The sequence below is a fragment of the Balearica regulorum genome, chromosome 3, assembly GCF_011004875.1.
Source record: "Balearica regulorum gibbericeps isolate bBalReg1 chromosome 3, bBalReg1.pri, whole genome shotgun sequence".
In the NCBI taxonomy this organism is placed as follows: Eukaryota; Metazoa; Chordata; class Aves; order Gruiformes; family Gruidae; genus Balearica; species Balearica regulorum.
In genome coordinates this window covers 1,871,075-1,889,014 of record NC_046186.1, presented here as the reverse complement: position 1 = coordinate 1,889,014, position 17,940 = coordinate 1,871,075, and the positions used below count along the sequence as shown (strand labels likewise).

Genomic DNA, 17,940 nt, shown 5'->3' with positions numbered 1-17,940 from the left:
TGAATAGAACGGGGTGTAAATGTGGTTTAAATGACAATATTTTCTCCTGTCTCATTTTTAAGCCTGTCTCACGTGTGATAAGGCACAGGGAAAGCACTTTTATAATTTTTTTAAATTGTTTCTGTAATCATTAGAGCTCCTTGTCCAGATTGAACTGGACACCCTGTTTATATGTAACCCGGCTTTCGAGTGTCCTAGCTCCAGGTGGTGATTCCTGTCCCCAACGTTCAGAGCTGCTTGTGAGGCTGACACCTCGCAGCTCGAGCCGCTTTAGAGGCGCTGACAGCCCGTGGGGTGCTCGCAGGGGAAGCACGCGCTCGTTTGCTCGCGTTTGGCTGTTGAATATCCGCTGCTGATGGCAGCTGTGCACCGCCAAAAGGCATTTTCACTGTCCCACATGGCTTTTAATTCTGTGGTTGCATTTTTTTCTGTGAAAAATGTTTGGAAAGAGGAAAAAGTGCTTTTGGGTGCCTCGTGTGTGCCTGAGGACAGACTTTTGTGTCAGTCCCTGCCCTCACCTTGCGGACCTTCCCTTTGAGGGGAGGCAGAGCCCTGCCTTGCTGAGGGGTGAAGGTCTGGGCCACGCTTTTGGGGGAAATCTGTGGGAACTGGACGCTTAAGCTGCTAGGGTCAAGTGCCACAGCTTGTCACTGAGGCAGCAGCAGCAAAGCCAGGCTTAACCCCGGTCTGGGTTGGGGATTGAACTCCTATATCACTGGTATATGGTATATAATCACCATTCCCAGCATTTGGGTACTCTGCTGCCAGAGCCAGCTGAGCCCCAACGAGGGAGAGGAGCGAATGCTGCCGATGTGAGGTGCTCAGCCCTGGCACCAGCCTCCCCTTGGGGACCCCTCCAAAACCAGCAGCCCCCCCAGAAGGGCTGTAAAGCCCTTCTCGCCTTCTCCACACACCCCCCAAAACAAAGCAGGCGCAGAATCAAGCTTTGAAATTCAACTGCTTCTATTCAAGAAACTAGTGGTGTAATTACACTCTGTGGGCGCCTCCGCCCTCTCGCCCGGGCCCTGGCCCCGTCGGGTTTAACACCCCGGTCCCCTCCTCGGCCAGTCCCGGCTCCTCTCTCTCCATCAAGCGACAGCGAAGTGACAGCAGCCGACCGCAGCGTGCACGGGGCAGCGAGCCCTGCCGCAGGGAGGGACCAGGCACAGTTAAAAATATAAATGTCGATCTGTACTCTTATATTATATATATTTATATATCTGAAATACACAATATTGGTTCCTTTTTCTTCTTCCCCGAGTCGAAGGCGGCACTGCGCTCTCCGTCTCCTCAATCTCCTAACTACGGTGGTTTGTGACCAGGATGAACTTGGTACGAGCTAACGGCAAACCCCGGACGCTTCCGGTTTGTAGCTACCGCTCCCGGCACGCAGGAGAGACGTGGTGTCTTCCCATCCGGCCCTGAGTTTGGATCTCCTCGTGCCAAGCGCGCGGCGGTCGGAGCCCGCGATGCTACTTTAACGTCACGCCGCCCCCCGGCGCGGTTGATATCGGAAAAGGCAGCGTGTGTCCCTGGCCACGTGTCCGCCGGGGGCTGCGCGCTTGTGTGCGCTTGCGCGTGAGTGTGAACGGCCGGAGGAGCTCGCCGGGGTGGCCTCGCATCTCCCTCCTGCTCAGCCGCAGGCACGACGGAGCAAAAAAATCCCGCCCCCCAGAAACCTCCGGCGAGGGCTCGGGAAGGGTCGTGCGATGGAGTTGGTTTCTTGAGTTCGGTTTTGGATCCGGACCGCGGTGGGATGGACGTTCCCCGGCACTGGGCCCTGCTGGGCGCTGGGAGGCGGTGGCTGTGGTGGCGGGCAGGCGGGCGGCGGACCCTCACGAGCTGTCCACCACCTGATGGGGCAGGGTGACGGAGGAGCCGTTGACGAAGGAGCCCTGCTTCTCCCGGCCCTTGAGGAAGAAGGTGAGCAGCTCCCCTTTGCCCTTGACGTAGATGGCTCCCCGGCGCACGAAGCGGAAGCCGTACTCCTTCAGGATGAGGTGGGTCTCTTCCACCACCTGTGGGGACAAACGGATGTGGTGGGAGGCCGGAGGGAGCAGGGACCCCCCCCGTGTGCCGCTTGGACAACAGGTCTACCCACCTGCCCCGTTCCCAACTGGGAGGAGCCCCCCAGCCAGCCCCAACCCCTCATCCGACCCAAAGCCTGGGGTGTTTTGAGGGCTGCAGCCCCCCACAGGTTGGCTAATTGTCCCCCACTCGTCACCCCACCTGGATGTTCCCCATCACACCGGTGGACTCCATCCTGCTGGCCACGTTCACCGTGTTGCCCCAGATATCGTAGTGCGGCTTGCGGGCACCAATGACACCCGCCAGCACGGCCCCTTTGTTCATCCCTGCACAAGATGGGGAGTGGATGTCACCGCCATGTCTGGAAGGGACATCCCAGTCCGCAGGAGAGTCTGTGCCAGGGGATGGGTTGGGGCAACGAGGTCTGCTGAACTACAGCTGCTGCCCAGTGTCCCACCGCTGGCGGGGAAGGAGGGACGGGGAACACCGAGGCAGACCCTGCCCAACGCTCCTGGACTTGCCTATGCGGAGCATGAAGTTGTTGAAGGACTGGTAGTTGATGTTCATCAGGGTCACCTTCATGGCCAAGGCAAAGTCAGCCAGGTCAGCCAAGTGCTGCCAGCGCTCCTTATCCGACAGGGTCTCCTTCTGCAAGGGCAGCATGGGTCAGGCCTGCCGCCCCCCCTTGCCTGCTGTCCTCCCCACCACAGGGACCCCCCACCTTGGTGCTGTAGCCGTTGGCGTTGGCATCAGGGGTCACTCCAGAAGCGGCCATGTAGGTGCTGCCGATGGTTTTGATTTTGGTGATGCACCGGAATTGGGGTTCGTCCAGGAGCTGAGCCGTGGAGACAAGACCCTCAGGCACTCTGGGGCCATGGCAGGTCCTTCTGCTCCCAGATGGGGCAGGAAGAGAAGGTCTGGCCAAGCCCCATGCCATCCCTGTGGCCAACTCCATCCTGACTCACCGCGTCAAAGTCAGAGATGATCTCGTTGAGGAACCGCAGGCACTCAATGCCCCCATTGTTGATGCTCTCCTCTGTATAGAAGTCGGCAAAGTTGGGGAGGGAGGCGAACATGACGCCAATCTCATCGTAGGACTGGCTGTACAGCTCCTGGGGGTGGGATGGTGGCTGTGAGCTGAGGACGTGCCCACATATCACACCAGCACCTCCAGCAAACCCAAAGTCTCCCGTGAAGCCATCTTCCCTTGGCACATGTGAAAAAATGAGGTTGCTCTGCAACTTCACCTTGCACGGCCAAGACATCATCTTCATCCAACCAAAGATGCTCAGCCAGAGCCTATGGCAAAGCCTCTGGATCTGGATCCCACCCCTCTCCACTCCTCCCCCCAAAAAATGGGGTCAAATAGCCCCTCCTGGGTGCCCCTCACCTCATCCCGCTTCTTGGAGCCCAGGAAGTGCCGGGCCACGTGCTCGGGCAGCATGTTGGTGACAAGGGCCTCATTCCAGCGCCGCATCTCGTAGACCCGCTCCTTCTGGTCATGGACATCAATCTTCCAGAGGAAGAGGGTCCTGGCCAGCTTCTCCACCTGTGGGTGGGGACACAGGGCTGCACCCCCAGTTCCCACCCACCAGTAGGGCCCCTCCAGCGCTGAGAGCATCCTGGCCACTGTAGGGCCAGTCTGGACTTGGGGACAGCCTGGAAGAAGGCTCTGGGATGAGGTGAACCCTAACTGGGGACATGAGACCTACTCCGAGGTGCAAACAGGGCCCTCGCGGGGCAGGCGTGGGCCTTAGGGCCACCACGTTGCTGCCCACCCCTAACCATGGGGGCGAGACGGAGGTGTTCTCTGCACTGATGTGGTCCTGGAGAGAAAGACCTTCCTTGGTTGGGCTTCCTTGGAGAAGAGTTGGAGATGCTGTTCAGAACTGGGGACAAATCCTGCTGCCTTGGAGCTTGCAAGAAATAAGGGCAGGGGCTGAGGGTGAGGATGCAGAGGGGAGGGGAGCTGCTTGGGGTGGGGGAGTGGGTCACTCACGTGGCGAGAGAAGTAGTAGAAGCTGAGCATCACGACGAAGATCATTGCTGTCATGGAGTACTTGGAGGGGACCAGCGAGGACCTGCGGGCAGAGGCAGCGGGGCGTGGGTGGGTAGTGGGCACGGCCGTGTCCTCCACCCCATGCCCACCCCCCCCGCCACCCCTTACGTGCTTTGCTGGCTGCGTCGGTGGTCGTACTGGTCAAAGATGTGCTCCCAGGCATAGATGTTGACGGCACCAGCAGCCCCAGTGATCAGCACCATGAGGGTCAGCTTGACCATGTGGCTGACCTGCACCAGCATGATGGTGGCCACCAAGGCCAACAGGGCGATGTAGCTGTAGTACTTGGGCTGCTCCCCGCAGCCGCCTGGCCGCGGTGGTCCTGCTGTCCAATTGCCCATCCCGCCATGGTCCTGCCAGCAGCTGAGCTGGGGGCATGAGGGCAGGGTGAGGAAGGGGGCATGGGGATGGGGTGCCCCTCTCCACGAGCTGCATGGCCACCCAACGGGACAGGGTGCTCTACAGAGCAGGAGGACACTCCACCTAAAATCCCCCTCTCCGCGGTGCAGCCCTGCTAATTTCTTTAATGATCGACTGTGCACAATTATGGGCTCCCGGGATGAAGGCTGGAGCAGGCTCAGCTCTGCTGGCAACCAGACCAGTGGCTCACCATGTCCACGATGTCGGCCATAGTGACAATGATGATGGCGGCCATGGCCCAGGTGTTACGTGCCCAACGGGTCCTATCGATCCAGGTGGAGAAGGCCACGAGTTTTTTGGGGAAGACCTGTGGGGAGATGAAGGTGTGTGGGGGGGTTCACCCAGGCAGGACATGGTGATAGGACATCGCAGTGTGCCATCACCACGGGTAGTGAGCCCATCTTGCTCTCACCCGGGGGAAGATCGCAGCCAATGAGCAGAGGGTGAGGATGAGCAGCAGGATCTCCCCCACCACGAAGGTCACATAGTTGGCCACCAACCTGCCAAAAAGGCCAAGAGGGGATGGGTTTGAAGCCCGGTGAAGCCAAGCGTGGCTTGGGGCCACCCATCCCCACCACCTCCCTGCCATACCAGGGGTCAATGAAGACCTCCACCAAGGCAGTGAAGAAGAGGACAACGCAGGAGCAGCTGAAGGCAGCCCCACTCTGCTTCTCCTTCTCCACTGAGTAGCGCGTCTCCATTTCAGGGTCAATGAAGCGCATGGAGAGCCGGAAGGTGCTCTTCCCCTTCAGCCTGCCGGTGACACTGCCCGTCAGTTGTCCGGCACCACCAGGGACCTGCCGAGTCATGCCAGGACACGCTGCCGGGCGGGGTGACTCACGCCTGGACGGACTCGCGCTCCAGCAAAGCTTCGTTGAGCAGCTTGTTGAGCTCCTGCTCATTCTGCGAGGCGTCGATCACCCGCTCGGCCAGGTCCCGCAGCCGCAGCCGTCGCCGAGGGTTGGGGAAGGAGGGGTTCACCGCCTGCGCCGACACAGCCGAGGCATCAGCAAGACCACACCGGCACCGGCGGGATGTTCAACCACCCCGGTGTGGCTATCAGCAGCCCCCAAATGCAGGTGAGATGCTTTTCATGGACTGTACCTCTCCATCCTCTTCCCCAGTCTCCAGGGTGCCCCTCACCCTGGCTTCAGGTTCCTCAGGCTCCTCGGGGCTGGCGCAGGCCAGGCTGAGGCTGCCGTTGCGCTCCTTGGTGTTGACCAACGGTGGGGACCCACCATGGGATGAGGTCAATGACAGCTTCTGCAAGACGGAAGGTGGTGAGTCACAGTGGGGGTGTCCCCACCACCCCGGCTCACTGCGGCGGCGCCGCCGCCACCACTCACCACCCCATTGATGCCATTGCGCAGAGGCTGCTTGGGGACCACGACGAGATAGGTGACGATGCCCTTCTCCTTCAGGTACTCGCAGCGGGAGCCACCTTCCCCTGGCTCCACCTCAAACTCGCCCTTCAGGCAATCCATGGTGTTCTGCGAGATGTGCACCCGCCTGCCGGCACCGGGTGCCAGTGTCACTCTTGGGTGCAGGGCACCCCATCACCGTCCCTCACCACCCCCCTGGAGATGCTCACCCAGGGATGCCGCCTGCCTCCATCTTGTTGGCCACAGTGACGTCGGTGGACCATACGTCGTACTGCCAGCGCTTCTGGCCCAGCACGCCCCCCAGCACCGTCCCACTGTGCACCCCCACCCGCATGTCCACCGCCGTTTTGGTCTTCTCCCGCACGTAGCTGGGGGGGGGGAGACAAGGATGATACAGGGGTGACCCCCCTCCCAACCCAGCCCCACAGCCCACCCCATCACTAACTATCACCCCTCCATCTTTTAATTCATTTTGCAGAAGCCAGACCCCCAAAGCCCCCCAGGGTGCACTCCAACCCACCGGGACCCCCCCTGCCCACCCCCTCCCCGAGGAGAAAGCCCTTACGAAATGGCCTCCACCATGGCCAGCCCCATCATGATGGAGCAGACCGCGTGGTCCTCCCGGTACTCGGGCAGCCCGCAGATGCAGTAGTAGCAGTCGCCCAGGATCTTGATGCGCAGCTGGTGGTATTTCTGGAGGGGTGAGGCACACGGTGTCAGCCGTGGGACACCCCACCCCGCCACAGCCCCCTCCATCCCTCCCCTGGCTGACCTTGACCCACGCAGAGCTTTCCTGCGCCTGGCAGGGACACAAATCATCGGATTTTCCATTTCCACCCTGCCTCCCCCGAGGGCTCGGCTGGGAGCCTGGCTGTACCCTGTCTGGGGGCGGGGGGGGGGGGTGACCCTCCTCCTCCCCCCCTTCCCAGCTCTATTTTTGCGACGCAGGGCAGGGCGTCTCCCGCAGCCCAGAGCAATAATATTTTAACCTCCTCATCCCCGTCCTGGGACGCAGCTTTGGGCTGGGGCCAGGGTGAGGGTGCAGGGGGTGTGTGTGTGTGGGGGGGTGGCTGAGACCTGCCCCGCTCATTACATGCTAGCGGGGGGGGTGTGTGTCGGGGGGGCACTCACAGCTGCCAGCTTGTCGAAGCGGGCGAAGAGCTCGTTGAGGAGCTTCACCAGCTCTTGGGCGCTGCAGGAGGAGGAGAGCTGGGTGAAGCCCACGATGTCTGCGAAGAGGATGCTGCGGGGAGCAACGACGAGCAGCTCAGCCCCCCGCGTGTCCCCCCCCTCTGCCCCCCAGACCCCCCCCCCCTTCCCTGCTTTCCTCTTTCCTGCCAGAGGAAAGGCTATTTTGGGACATATAGCTAAAAATGATGCTCTGCAAACCATGGCTGGAGCAAAAAGGGGCCCCAAGCCACGGTCTGGTGGGCGGCCATCCCCTGCCACCCCTCGCTTTAGCTGCCAACCACCCCAATCCCTCCCCCTTTTCTAGCCAGCACTGCAAAATACACATTTCTGCAAAAAAAAAAAAAATTGGATGTTTTTTTTCCCCCCACAGGGTGAAGGGATGGTCCTACCTGACGTTCTCGTGGCGGTACATGTACATGGTGTTGAACTGCTGCATCTCCTTCTGGCTTGGGTCCTTCTTCATGTCCTTCAGCATCTCATCGGCCACGTGCTTGGGCAGGATGGAGAGCATCAGCCGCTCCTGGGGGACGGGGCAGGGAAGAGAGTTTGCCATGACTCGAAGCCAAGCCTACGCCGAGCACAGCAATGCATGGTGCAAATGCAAAGTCTAAATGCAAACGCGTGATGCAAATGCACAGTTTAAACGCATGGTGCTGGTGCAATCGCACAGCGCGAATGCATGATGAAACGCATGGTGCGAACACACAGGCTAAATGCACGGTGCAAATGCATGGTGCAAACACACGGTGCAACTAAGCGGCGCAGAGTCTATTGGAGGCCTGCAGCGAGTGGTGTGCCCCAGGGGTCAGTGCTGGGTCCGGTCTTGTTCAACATCTTCATCACCGACCTGGACAGGGGACAGAGTGTGCCCTCAGCACGTTTGCTGGCGATCCCAAACTGGGAGGAGAGGCCGACAGAGCAGGAGGCTGCGCTGCCATTCAGCCAGACCTGGACAGGCTGGAGAGTTGGGCGGAGAGGAACCCAATGGAATCCAACGAGGGCAAGTGGAGGGTCCTGCACCCAGGGAGGAATAACCCCAGCACCAGGACAGGGTGGGGGTGACCTGCTGGGAAGCAGCGCTGCGGAGAAGGGCCTGGACGTCCCGGTGGACAACAAGCTCTCCATGACCAGCAGTGTGCCCTCATGGCCAAGGCGGCCAACGGTGTCCTGGGGTGCACGGAGAAGAGCGTGGCCAGCAGGTCGAGGGAGGTTCTCCTCCCCCTCTGCTCTGCTCTGCCCTGGTGAGGCCACATCTGGAGTTGTGTGTCCAGTGCTGGGCTGCCCAGTTCCAGACAGACTGGGAACTACTGGGGAGAGTCCAGCGGAGGGCTGCGAGGATGAGGAGGGGCCTGGAGCATCTCTGGTATGAGGAAAGGTTGAGAGAGCTGGGGCTGGTTAGCCTGGAGAAGAGAAGGCTGAGAGGGGATCTGATCCACACTTACCAATATCTAAAGGGTGGGGGTCAAGAGGACAGGGCCAGACTCTTCTCAGTGGTGCCCAGTGACAGGACAAGGGGCAACGGGCACAAACTGGAACACGGGAAGTTCCACCTGAACGTGAGGAAAAACTTCTTCCCTCTGCGGGTGACCGAGCCCTGGGACAGGCTGCCCAGAGAGGTTGTGGAGTCTCCTTCTCTGGAGAGATTCAAAACCCTCCTGGACACGATCCTGTGTGACCTGCTGTGGGTGATCCTGCTCTAGCAGGGGGTTGGACTAGATGATCTCCAGAGGTCCCTTCCAACCCCGACCAATCTGGGGTTGTGTGTAAACACAGGGCCTAAACACACTCCCAAGCTCCCGGGCCCGCGCTGCTGCAGCCGGCCATCCCGGGCCCAGCCAGGCCTGTAGTCCAACGCCTCAGCCATGCGTGGGGAAGGAGCGGGTGGATTGGGCCATGGGTGAAACAGGAGCTTTTCCTCTGGGCAGGGAGAGTAAGCTCAGCACAGGGTGTACCTGGGCACCCCAGGGAATCGTCACCCCAACTCCATGCCCGCACCCACAGGTGGAGGGGATGCACCCATGGGTGGCAGGTTCCCCCTCGGCGATGCTCTTCTAGGGATGCCAGCCACTACTTTTACCATTTTCCTCTTTATTTTACCAGTTCTCATCAAGATTTTTGCGAGCAGGAATAAATCCCAGCCAGGGGAGGACGGCGGTTTTGTGGCCCCACAGCCACCGGCCTCCCTGTCCCCAGAGCCGTGGGAAGGAGGGACAGTCCCACACACTTATTTGGACACCGGCTGATGAGCTATAAAAATTTGCCTGCCGCACCCCAAATCCCTTCTGCAGGCACGACACAGAGCCCAGCCCCTCACTGGGAGCTTGAGAATGAAACTGCGTTGGCTTGGCCAAGGTTTTATCAGCCCAGATAAAGCTGGGACGGTGCTGGGAGCGACCTCAGGGTCTGCACCCATGTCCCCCAAGGTCCCTGCGAGATGCTCCAGGGTGTCCTGCTCCAGGGACAGGTGTAGGGACCTGGGTTAAACCACACCAGGGAGGATTTATCCATTTAAAAGTGTGGTGGGTACCCCACATCCATGCATAGGACTGGCCCGAGGTTCCCCAGGAGGACCAAGCCCACCTAGGGACGTCATGCCCATTGCTGTCCCCGCTGTCCCTGCAGCCCCGGAGCTGGGGAAGGGATAGATCTGCCTGGCTGCCGTGGGGATTTGCACCAAACGTAAGTAACTCGGTTAATGAAGTGGGTTTTCCCATGGGACTGGGGGGGGGGGGGTGTTCTATGCGCAGCCGTGGCAGGGCTGTTGCTGGAGGAACGGCACCGTGTCCCCGTCGGCTGCCGGTTCAGCCACCACTGATGGTCTGGAGGGAGGAGGGATGGATCCAGCCACCAGCATCGCTCCCTGCCCCGTGGCCCCCCCTGCCCCAAGCCACTCACCCTCACGCTAGCAGCCTTTCCTGCAAGATCACAGGCTATTTTTAGCTCAATTCCCTAAGAAAACAGACCTCATGTGACTTAATCCCCGTGTCCCTTCCTCTATCCCTCCGAACCCAGGCGCTGGGGCTTCGAAGGCGCTCTTACTCGCAGCATCCCCCAGCCTCAGGATTTGCCCCCATCACCCAAAGCCCTCCCTGGACCTAACCCCTTATTAGACATCAGAGCATCCACCCAGGTTTCGCAGCAAAGACGACACTGGTGGCGCTGGCCCGGCCCCGGCACGTGTCTCTTGTTGCCATTGGGAGCAAATTGCTGGCAGCGGATCAACCAGATAAGAGATGGGAGACAGGGAGAGAGGCCCCAGATAAGATGCTAAAATTAGCCCAGCTCACGGCTGGACGGCGGCTGGACACAACAAGGCTTTGCAACGGCTGGTGGCCACCACGACGCCCGGTTCCCCTCTGACCGCTCCTCTGGCCGGTCCACCGCGGCACGGTGCTGGCACGGCCGCAGGCGTGGGGTTTGCTCACGGGATGAGGAGAGCAGCTGGCTGCGCTTGCTTGCTGCCGAGCTTTCCCTTCCCTGTCATGGTCTGCTGCAGGAGCAGCCCATGAGATGGCCAGGGGGCTGATGGGGACCTGCTCTGTGGCCGTGCCTGGGGACGGGGACATGCTGCATGGCCATGTCTGCGGATGGGGACCTGCTGCATGGCCCTGCCTGGGAACGGGGATGTGCTGCGTGGCCGTGCCTGGGGATGGGGACCTGCCGTGTGGTTGTGCCCGGGGACAGGGACATGCTGGGTGGCCATGCCTGGGGATGGGGACCTGCTGTGTGGCTGTGCACGGGGACAGGAACCTGCTGGGTGGCCATGCACAGGGACGGGAACCTGCTGGTTGGCTGTGCCTGGGGATGGGGACCTGCCATGTGGTTGTGCCTGGGGATGGGGACCTGCTGGGTGGCTGTGCCTGGGGATGGGGACCTGCTGGGTGGCTGTGCTTGGGGATGGGGACCTGCCGTGTGGTTGTGTCTGGGGACAGGGACATGCTGCCTGGCCACGCCTGGGGACAAGAACCTGCTGCGTGGCCGTGTCTGCAGACGGGGACGTGCTGCATGGCTGTGCTCAGGGACAGGGACCTGCTGCGTGGCCATGCCTGGGGATGGGGACCTGCTGCATGGCCACAGCTGAGAGCGAATCTGTCACACGGCTGTGCACGGGGACAGGCACCAGCCACATGGCCATGCACGGGGCCAGGGACACGGTGCGCAGCTGTGTCTGGGGACTTGGCACACGGGTGTGCACGGGGCTGGGGACGCGCCTGGTGGCTGCGCCTGGGGACCTGCAATGTGACTGTGCACGGGGATGGGGACCTGCCACGTGGCCGTGCCCAGGGAGCTGCTGCGTCACTGTGCTCGGGGATGGGGACAGCTTGGTGGCAGCCGTAGCAGGAGCTGGGAGGCCCTGGAAGGGGACGGGCACACAGAGTCCCCAAACTGGGCAGAGGGTGCAAAGAGGCAAATGCATCTCCCACCTTGGGTCCTCCTGTCCCCATCGCCGCCCGCCACCGTCCCTCTGCACCGTGCAGGGTGCAGGCTGTGGGCGCCTTATCCGTGTCCCAAAGCCACGTCGGTGTCCATCGCCGTCCCCTGCCCTGTCCCCACGCCGTCCCCTCGCCCAGCTGTGGCTCCTACCTGCTGCTGGCTCTGCTCCTCCAGGTTGAGCTTGACCTCGAGGGACTGTCGCGCTTCGAGGAAGGCTTTGCGGTGCTTGCGGTCGGCCATGTAGTAGGACATGGTGCCCACCGTGATGGCGCAAAGGTAGATGGCAACGTTGGACAGGATCTTTGGGGACAGAGAAAAGGAGACGGGGATGAACGGAGCCCCAGGGAAGCCCGTGCGTGCCCCGGGGATGGCATCGGTGTCACCCCAAGTCCCTGTTTGGGCAGCAGAGCTTGATCCGTGACAGCAGGAAAAAAAAAATTCAAATGCTGGAGGAGGACATAAAATACCTCCTGGGGATAAATCACCAAACCACGGCCACCGTTAAATGCTGGGGGGACTCACTGGGGACCGGGGGACCATCACGGTGGTTCTGCAGGAGGGGGGTCCAGCCGGGGATCACGCCCTGAGCATCCCAGGAGACCCCGTGGGCCCCTGGGCTGACTCTGCTTCGTTAAAACTTGCAGAGCTGTTTTGGAAAAAGGCAGCAGGGGCTGGGCGCAGCCCCGGGGGGAGGCGCTGCTGAAGGCAAGCAGTTCTCAGCGGCTCACGTGCCATCGGCTCCTCTCACCCTGCCACGGGAATCGCATCCCTTTCTGCAGAAAAAAAGTTAATAAAAACACAGCCAAACCCTAAAATCACGTATTTGCTCCTGCCCCTCTACATCCCTCTCAACGGCCAACGTGAAGGGTGCGAGATGGGTGGATGTCCCTGGGCATCGCTGGCCGTGACGAGCCACCCGTGTTCTCTGAGATTTCAAGGCAGCGCGGCAAGGAGGCTCGCTGCCTCGTCCCGAAGGCTGGACCTGTCCCATCCCCGGGCTGGACACCGTGTCCCCACAGCCCGGGAGGGGACGGAGCAGGTTTGCAGATAGGAGCAAAGAGCCCTTCATGCAAAATCTGACTGATGAGGGAAAGTTGAAAGAATTTGGTTTGTTTAGTCTAGAAAGGGGAAGAGTGACGAGGAGGATGTGATAACAGGCTCCAGCTATGCCGAAGGGGCGATGGGGACACGGTGACGTCCTCTCACCACACGGGCCATGGGCTGTGTCCCAGTCGGTGTGGAGGCGGCAGCGGGAAGAGCACGGAGCCATCGCCGGGTTCTTCTGCACTGGGGAAGTGCCGCCATGCTCAGCATCCTTCTCCTGGTCCCCAACCCCCCGGTACCGCCCTTGTCCCGTCCCTGGTCCCCGTACCCCACAGCCCAGCTCGGTCGCAGAAAAGCCCTAATGTGCCCCTGGCCCCAAAGCCACCCCTGGTGTCCCCGTCCTCGAGGGTTTTACCACCCGACAGCATCGGGCCCCGAGCAGCCTTATATCACATGGAGGCAGGGAGGAGCTGCCAACCGCTTCCACGCAGGGGGAAACTGAGGCACGGATCAAACAGGCCACGTGCAGCAACAAATATACGGGGCCTTGGCGCCGGGGGTTTGGGTGCTGGTGTGGCACCATCCCAGGGCTGACAGAATGATTTGCAGCAAGGAAACTTTTGGTTTTTGGGGGGAAGAAAGAGCATGAGGAGCAGAGGAGAGCGCCTGAGACCCCCAGTTGATGCCTCAGGGCCGGATCCTGCCCCAGGCCCAGCGCCGCAGCTGGGGGATCCCCGGGAAGCCCCTGCGCCCGCAGCACGGCAGACGGTGAGTGAGGAGCCGTCTGGAGGTGGGCCCGGAGGAGAAACCCCCAAAACAAGCAGTCACTTGCTATTTTTAACCGGCCTCTCAGGTTGTCATGACAACGGAGCGCTCCACCCGGGCTGGATGGGCACGGGGCAGCTCGGCACAGCTCGGCACACCGGGACCCCCAGAAACCTGCTCGCCTGGCATCGCATGGCACAGCCGCATCCCGTACCGAGCATCTCCTGGCTCCGTCCTGCAGCCGTGCAGGGGATGCTCAGCCCCAAAAACCTCCCCCAGCGCGTGCCCACGTGCCTTGAGTGGCAAAACACCTCCTGGCACCCCAAACACCGCCGGGAAAGCCCTGACGCGGAGGAGACCCCGCTCCCGGCATGACCACCGGCTATTATTTGCACTCAGTAATTTGGGGGCAGCGAGAGCGAGAGACGTGCAGGAGCGTGCACGGCTGGCAGAACGAGCCAGCCCCGTCCGCGTCCTGTAGGAAAGGTCCTGGTGGGCTGCGCCGAGGCCATCCGAACTGGGAACACGTCATCGGCCGAGCCCGAGGATGGTTCGCAGCCGGTTTGCGCGTGACCGTGGCGGCTACGGCCTCAAACTCCGCCGAACCCCGACCTCCTGCCACGATTCAGCCTTCGGGCTCCTCGTCGACGGCCGGCAGCGGGGCAGAAGCTGCCGGCATCTCTTGTGAACCCCCCCCCCACCCCGGCTCAAGCGACGTCCTCCGGTTCATCCTATTAATAGCAACGCCCTCCGGGAGCCGCACCGCCGGCTATAATAATAAAGCATATGATGTTTATTTCTGGACATAATGTTCCTCCTTTTGCAGCAGGCAGAGGCTGAGGCATGCCGCGTTGCCAAGGTTTTACCGGCCCCGGACTCTCCGTGCCACGGCAATGATTAACGCGGCAGCGGCGGCGGCGCATGCCTGCTGCCGGCCGGGGTGGATGCCCGCATGGCCCCTCGCCTCCCGCATCCCGGGGTGGTGGCAGCGAGAGGTTTCCTTGGCTTCGGATCGGCCACGTGCAGCGTTTGCATCCCAGAGAAGGAGCAAAACCTGGGAAGGATGCTGTTGCACCGGGGTTTCTCCCCGGCGGTGCAGTGCTTCTGGCTGGGAGGGCACCCCATGCTGCCACCCCAGCACCCAGCCTGGCACGCTTCGGAAACGGTGCCCAAAAACGTGCTTTTTTTTTTTTTTTTTTTTTTTTTTTTTTTTTGCAAAACCCTGTGTGACACCAGGGGATGTCCCGTGCTGGGGGGGGGCAGCCCCAAACCACACACCCCAGGGGCAGGGAGAAAAAAACAAGGATCTTCAGGGGTTTTGGGAAAACAGGCTCCATTTTCCAAACTCCTGGTGTGACCATGGGCTCAACACTCCCAAAATCTCCCAAAACGCAAATAAATAATCCCCCCTCTCTCTTCCTGTTTAGGCTGGGAGGAGCTGGAGGTCTCCCAGGACCTGACCTGGAGCATCCCAAATTCCCGTAGCATCCTCCCACGGAGCTCACACCGTAATGGGGCAGAGCGGATGCTTCCAGTGGGATTTTCCCCGCTGCCGTCAGCAGCTGCTGGCACACAACTTCTCAGCTCTGGGTTGGGTTTTTTCCCCCCCCCCACCCCCTCCCCAGGTCGATGGGCACGTGACCAGCCGGTGGGGACATCGGTGGGAGGAAAGGGACTCGGCCACGCCATGAAACCCACTGATTTAGGGAATTAAAACAGTCTCTGGCTGCTCCAGGCGGGTATTTCCCAGGAAATATTAGGAACCCGATGGGCCAGGGACTGCTCTCCCCGCACCTGACCCCCACGTCCCCCCCTTTGCTACGTGTGTGAATGGGTGGCCCATCCTCAGGGCCACGTTCGGGCTCGGGGACACTGTTTCTCCAGCTTTGCTGGGGCAGAAAATCACCCCAAAGTGTCCCTGGGCTCTGTCCCAGGCCTGACGCTGGGTGATGGGCATCGCCCAGGGACCAAGCTGGGGCCAAGCGGCCGCCTGGCTCCTTCGTCCTGGGAAAGCTCCGGCGGCTGTTTGAGAGCCCGGAAGCTGGGCTCCTGCCACGTTTCTCCTAAAAATGGCCATTTTTGGCCATTTTTGCAATTCAAAGGGAAATTGGCACAAGCAAGGCCGCTGGGCAGGGTGGACAGGGCAGTCTGCAGTCCGGCGTGCCTCAGTTTCCCCAGCAGCCCAAGTGTCCGCGCACCCCGGGTGATCCCAGGGATGGCTCCGTGCTTGCAGGGCCGGGTCTGTGACCACGTGCCCCAGCACAGGTGGGTGCTCCTGCGCTCCCCAGCACCCCACTCCCGATGCTTATTGAATCCCAGATATGTTTTGGGGAGCCCCCTGCTCCCCAAAAACACTGCCGTCAACTCGCAGGGTCCGGATCAAACCCGGCTTTAGGGTCCGGGCATAGGGATGGGGACGGACCCCCACAGTTACTCATGGAAACACCAAACGGTGCTGATGTACCCGTCACCCCCCCCCGCCGCCCCGGGGGACCCCACATCCCCTTACCAGCCCCGTACCTGTCTCAGCAGCGCGCCCTCGTCCAGGGCGTCCTGCCGCTGCTGGGCGACGGTGACACCGAGCACCAGCGTGTGGATGCCGCAGGAGACGGCGGTGATGAGCACGATGGGCGCCAAGCGCAGCGGCAGCGTGATGAAGAAGGAGAAGACGAAGAAAGCCTGCCAGCCCACCGTGTCGCTGGCTTCGGGCGAGCGGGAGAAGTTGAGACCCAGGTAGCAGAAGATCTGGGCCAAGATGAGGACCCAGAGGACGTGGGGCAGGAACCTGCGGGCCAGGCGCTCGGGGAGCAGCTTGTACTTGCAGAGGACGAAGAGCAGCACGTGGGCGACCAGCCCGGCCGCCGCCGCCAGCGCCGGGGCCAGCTTGTCGGCGGCGTAGACCACGGCGCACATGACGAGGACGTAGCAGTCGAAGAGGGCGGCGAAGACCACCAGAACCAGGAGGGTCTCGTGGCGTTGGCGGCGGAAATAGGTCTGGTAGAGGTTCTCCAGGGACTCGGGAGTGAAGGTGAGGCGCATGAAGCGGGGTAGGCAGAGGCAGGGTCCCGAGCTGCGCACCGTCACCTCGTGGGTCCGACCCACGCCATGCTCAGGGTCCGACGGCAGGCTCACCGAGTAGTCGGCGGAGTACTCGGCCGAGCACTCGGGCTCCGAAAAAGCCCTGTTCCTGGGCATCGCGGCGTCTTCCCCCTCTCCGGCCCCGCAGAAACGCCGCTGTCCCCCGCGCCCCGACGCTCACCGGGGCATCGCCCGCAGCATCCCCCGTCTTGTTGGCTGCCGAGCCGCGAGGCCTTTCCCCCTCTCCTGCAGCCGTAACCCCGAATCCCTCTGCGTTCCGAGGAGCGGCCGAAGGAGGGGAAGGGGGATAATTATAAATACCCGCCGGCGTGGCGTGGGGAGGCCGGGAGCGGAGCCAGCCTGCTTCCCCAGCTCCCTGCCAGCTCTTCTCTCCCCAGCCCTTGCGCACTGCCAGGTTGCAACCGAAGCGACGCGGAGCAGAAAGATGTCGCGATGCCTCCCTGCCCCTCCTTCGAGGGCAGCCGCTTTGGGGGGCGATCCCCGCCGCTCCTCCCCGGTTTTGCCTCCCTTTTTCCGAGACGCTTCGTTCCAAGGAGATGGATGGAAAAGGGTCGGGGGTTGCGGGGACAACCCCGCTCCGGAACACCCACCGCTTGCCGCAGCCCGGGGACCGCAGGTGGGGCCCCGCCGCCGGTGGGAGCGATGCGTTTCGCCTCGCCCGGTCGCCGGCAGCATCCTCCGGCGGCCCCCGCCGCTCCCTACGCCCGGGGCCGCCCTGCCCCGCCGCCCCCTCCGTCTCCGCGGGGCCGGGGCCGAGACGGCGGAGGCTCCGGCCGCGGGGGCATGAGAGCGGCTGGGCGGGAGGGGAGCGAAGGGGGAGCGGGCAGGACTTCCCCGGGGCCGGGGGCGGGCACCCACCGCCGGCTGTGCCGGTACCGGTGCGTCCCCGGTGCGTCTCCGCCTTCCGTAACCCTCTCGGTGCCGGTTCCGTTGCCGCCGGGGATGCGGATTGTGGGGAAACGGCGGGTTCCCGGGTGGGTTTGTGTCCACTCGTGGCTCTCCCTCGGCCCCGGGGCTGCCTTTTGCGCCCCACTCCATCCTCCTCCTCCTCCTCCTCCCCACCCCGGCAGCTCGCAGACCCCGCAGCACCCGGGGCTGCACCCCACGGGGACCGCGCGTCTCGAACCGGGTCCCTGTGGCCTCGCTGGGTGCCAGGGACCCCCAGCCCCGCGGGACGAGCGGGGTGGTGGGCCATACAGCCCCTACACCCAGAACCTGCTGGACTGTCCTTTGCCCGGCTCCATCGCCCCGTGGCCCTCCCCGGGGTCCCAGCCACCTTACAGCAGCCCGAGGGGAAGCAGAGAAACCCCAGGTGCCCCCACTGCACGTCCCCACTCATCTAGGCTGTCCAAATCACCCCCCAATCTGCCCAACACCCCACTAAAACCTCTTCAGAAAGTTCCCCCTCCTCTCCTCCGTGTTTCAGCCGTCGCCTGTTCCCCTCTCGCACCCCTGGATCTGGAAAAACGGCTGCGGTCCAGAGCCGATGATGTCCTGAATCAGCCGCACAGCACGCTG

General features: G+C 62.2%; 1 protein-coding gene across 2 annotated transcripts; it reads right to left on the bottom strand.

The window, feature by feature from the left end:
* Window positions 1–1,243: 1,243 nt before the first annotated feature.
* ADCY3 (adenylate cyclase 3) lies at window positions 1,244–16,652 on the bottom strand. Of its 2 annotated transcripts, none has more exons than XM_075750308.1 (20): window positions 15,844–16,652; window positions 11,665–11,814; window positions 7,470–7,600; window positions 7,021–7,132; window positions 6,455–6,582; window positions 6,099–6,257; window positions 5,854–6,016; window positions 5,612–5,770; window positions 5,349–5,491; window positions 5,099–5,260; window positions 4,920–5,007; window positions 4,698–4,814; window positions 4,196–4,455; window positions 4,028–4,109; window positions 3,419–3,577; window positions 2,994–3,140; window positions 2,750–2,863; window positions 2,550–2,676; window positions 2,230–2,354; window positions 1,244–2,018 (listed from the first exon to the last, which is right to left on the bottom strand). In XM_075750308.1, exons 1-20 carry the CDS (start codon window positions 16,516–16,518, stop codon window positions 1,836–1,838), a joined length of 3,384 nt encoding a protein of 1,127 aa, XP_075606423.1. In that variant the 5' UTR covers window positions 16,519–16,652; the 3' UTR covers window positions 1,244–1,835. The 2 variants fall into 2 exon arrangements, with proteins under 2 accessions (XP_075606423.1, XP_075606424.1); XM_075750309.1 differs by having other exon boundaries at window positions 1,691–2,018; window positions 5,651–5,770.
* Between the last annotated feature and the right edge of the window lie 1,288 nt (window positions 16,653–17,940).

Coding starts and splice junctions, on each gene's coding strand:
- ADCY3 (XM_075750308.1), bottom strand. CDS start 16,518: ATGCCCAGGAACAGGGCTTTTTCGGAGCCCGAGTGCTCGGCCGAGTAC. Junction 5,492..5,611: donor CTGGGGAAGAGGATGGAGAG/GTACAGTCCATG, acceptor GTGTCGGCGCAG/GCGGTGAACCCCTCCTTCCC. Junction 5,008..5,098: donor GAGGTCTTCATTGACCCCTG/GTATGGCAGGGA, acceptor CCTTTTTGGCAG/GTTGGTGGCCAACTATGTGA.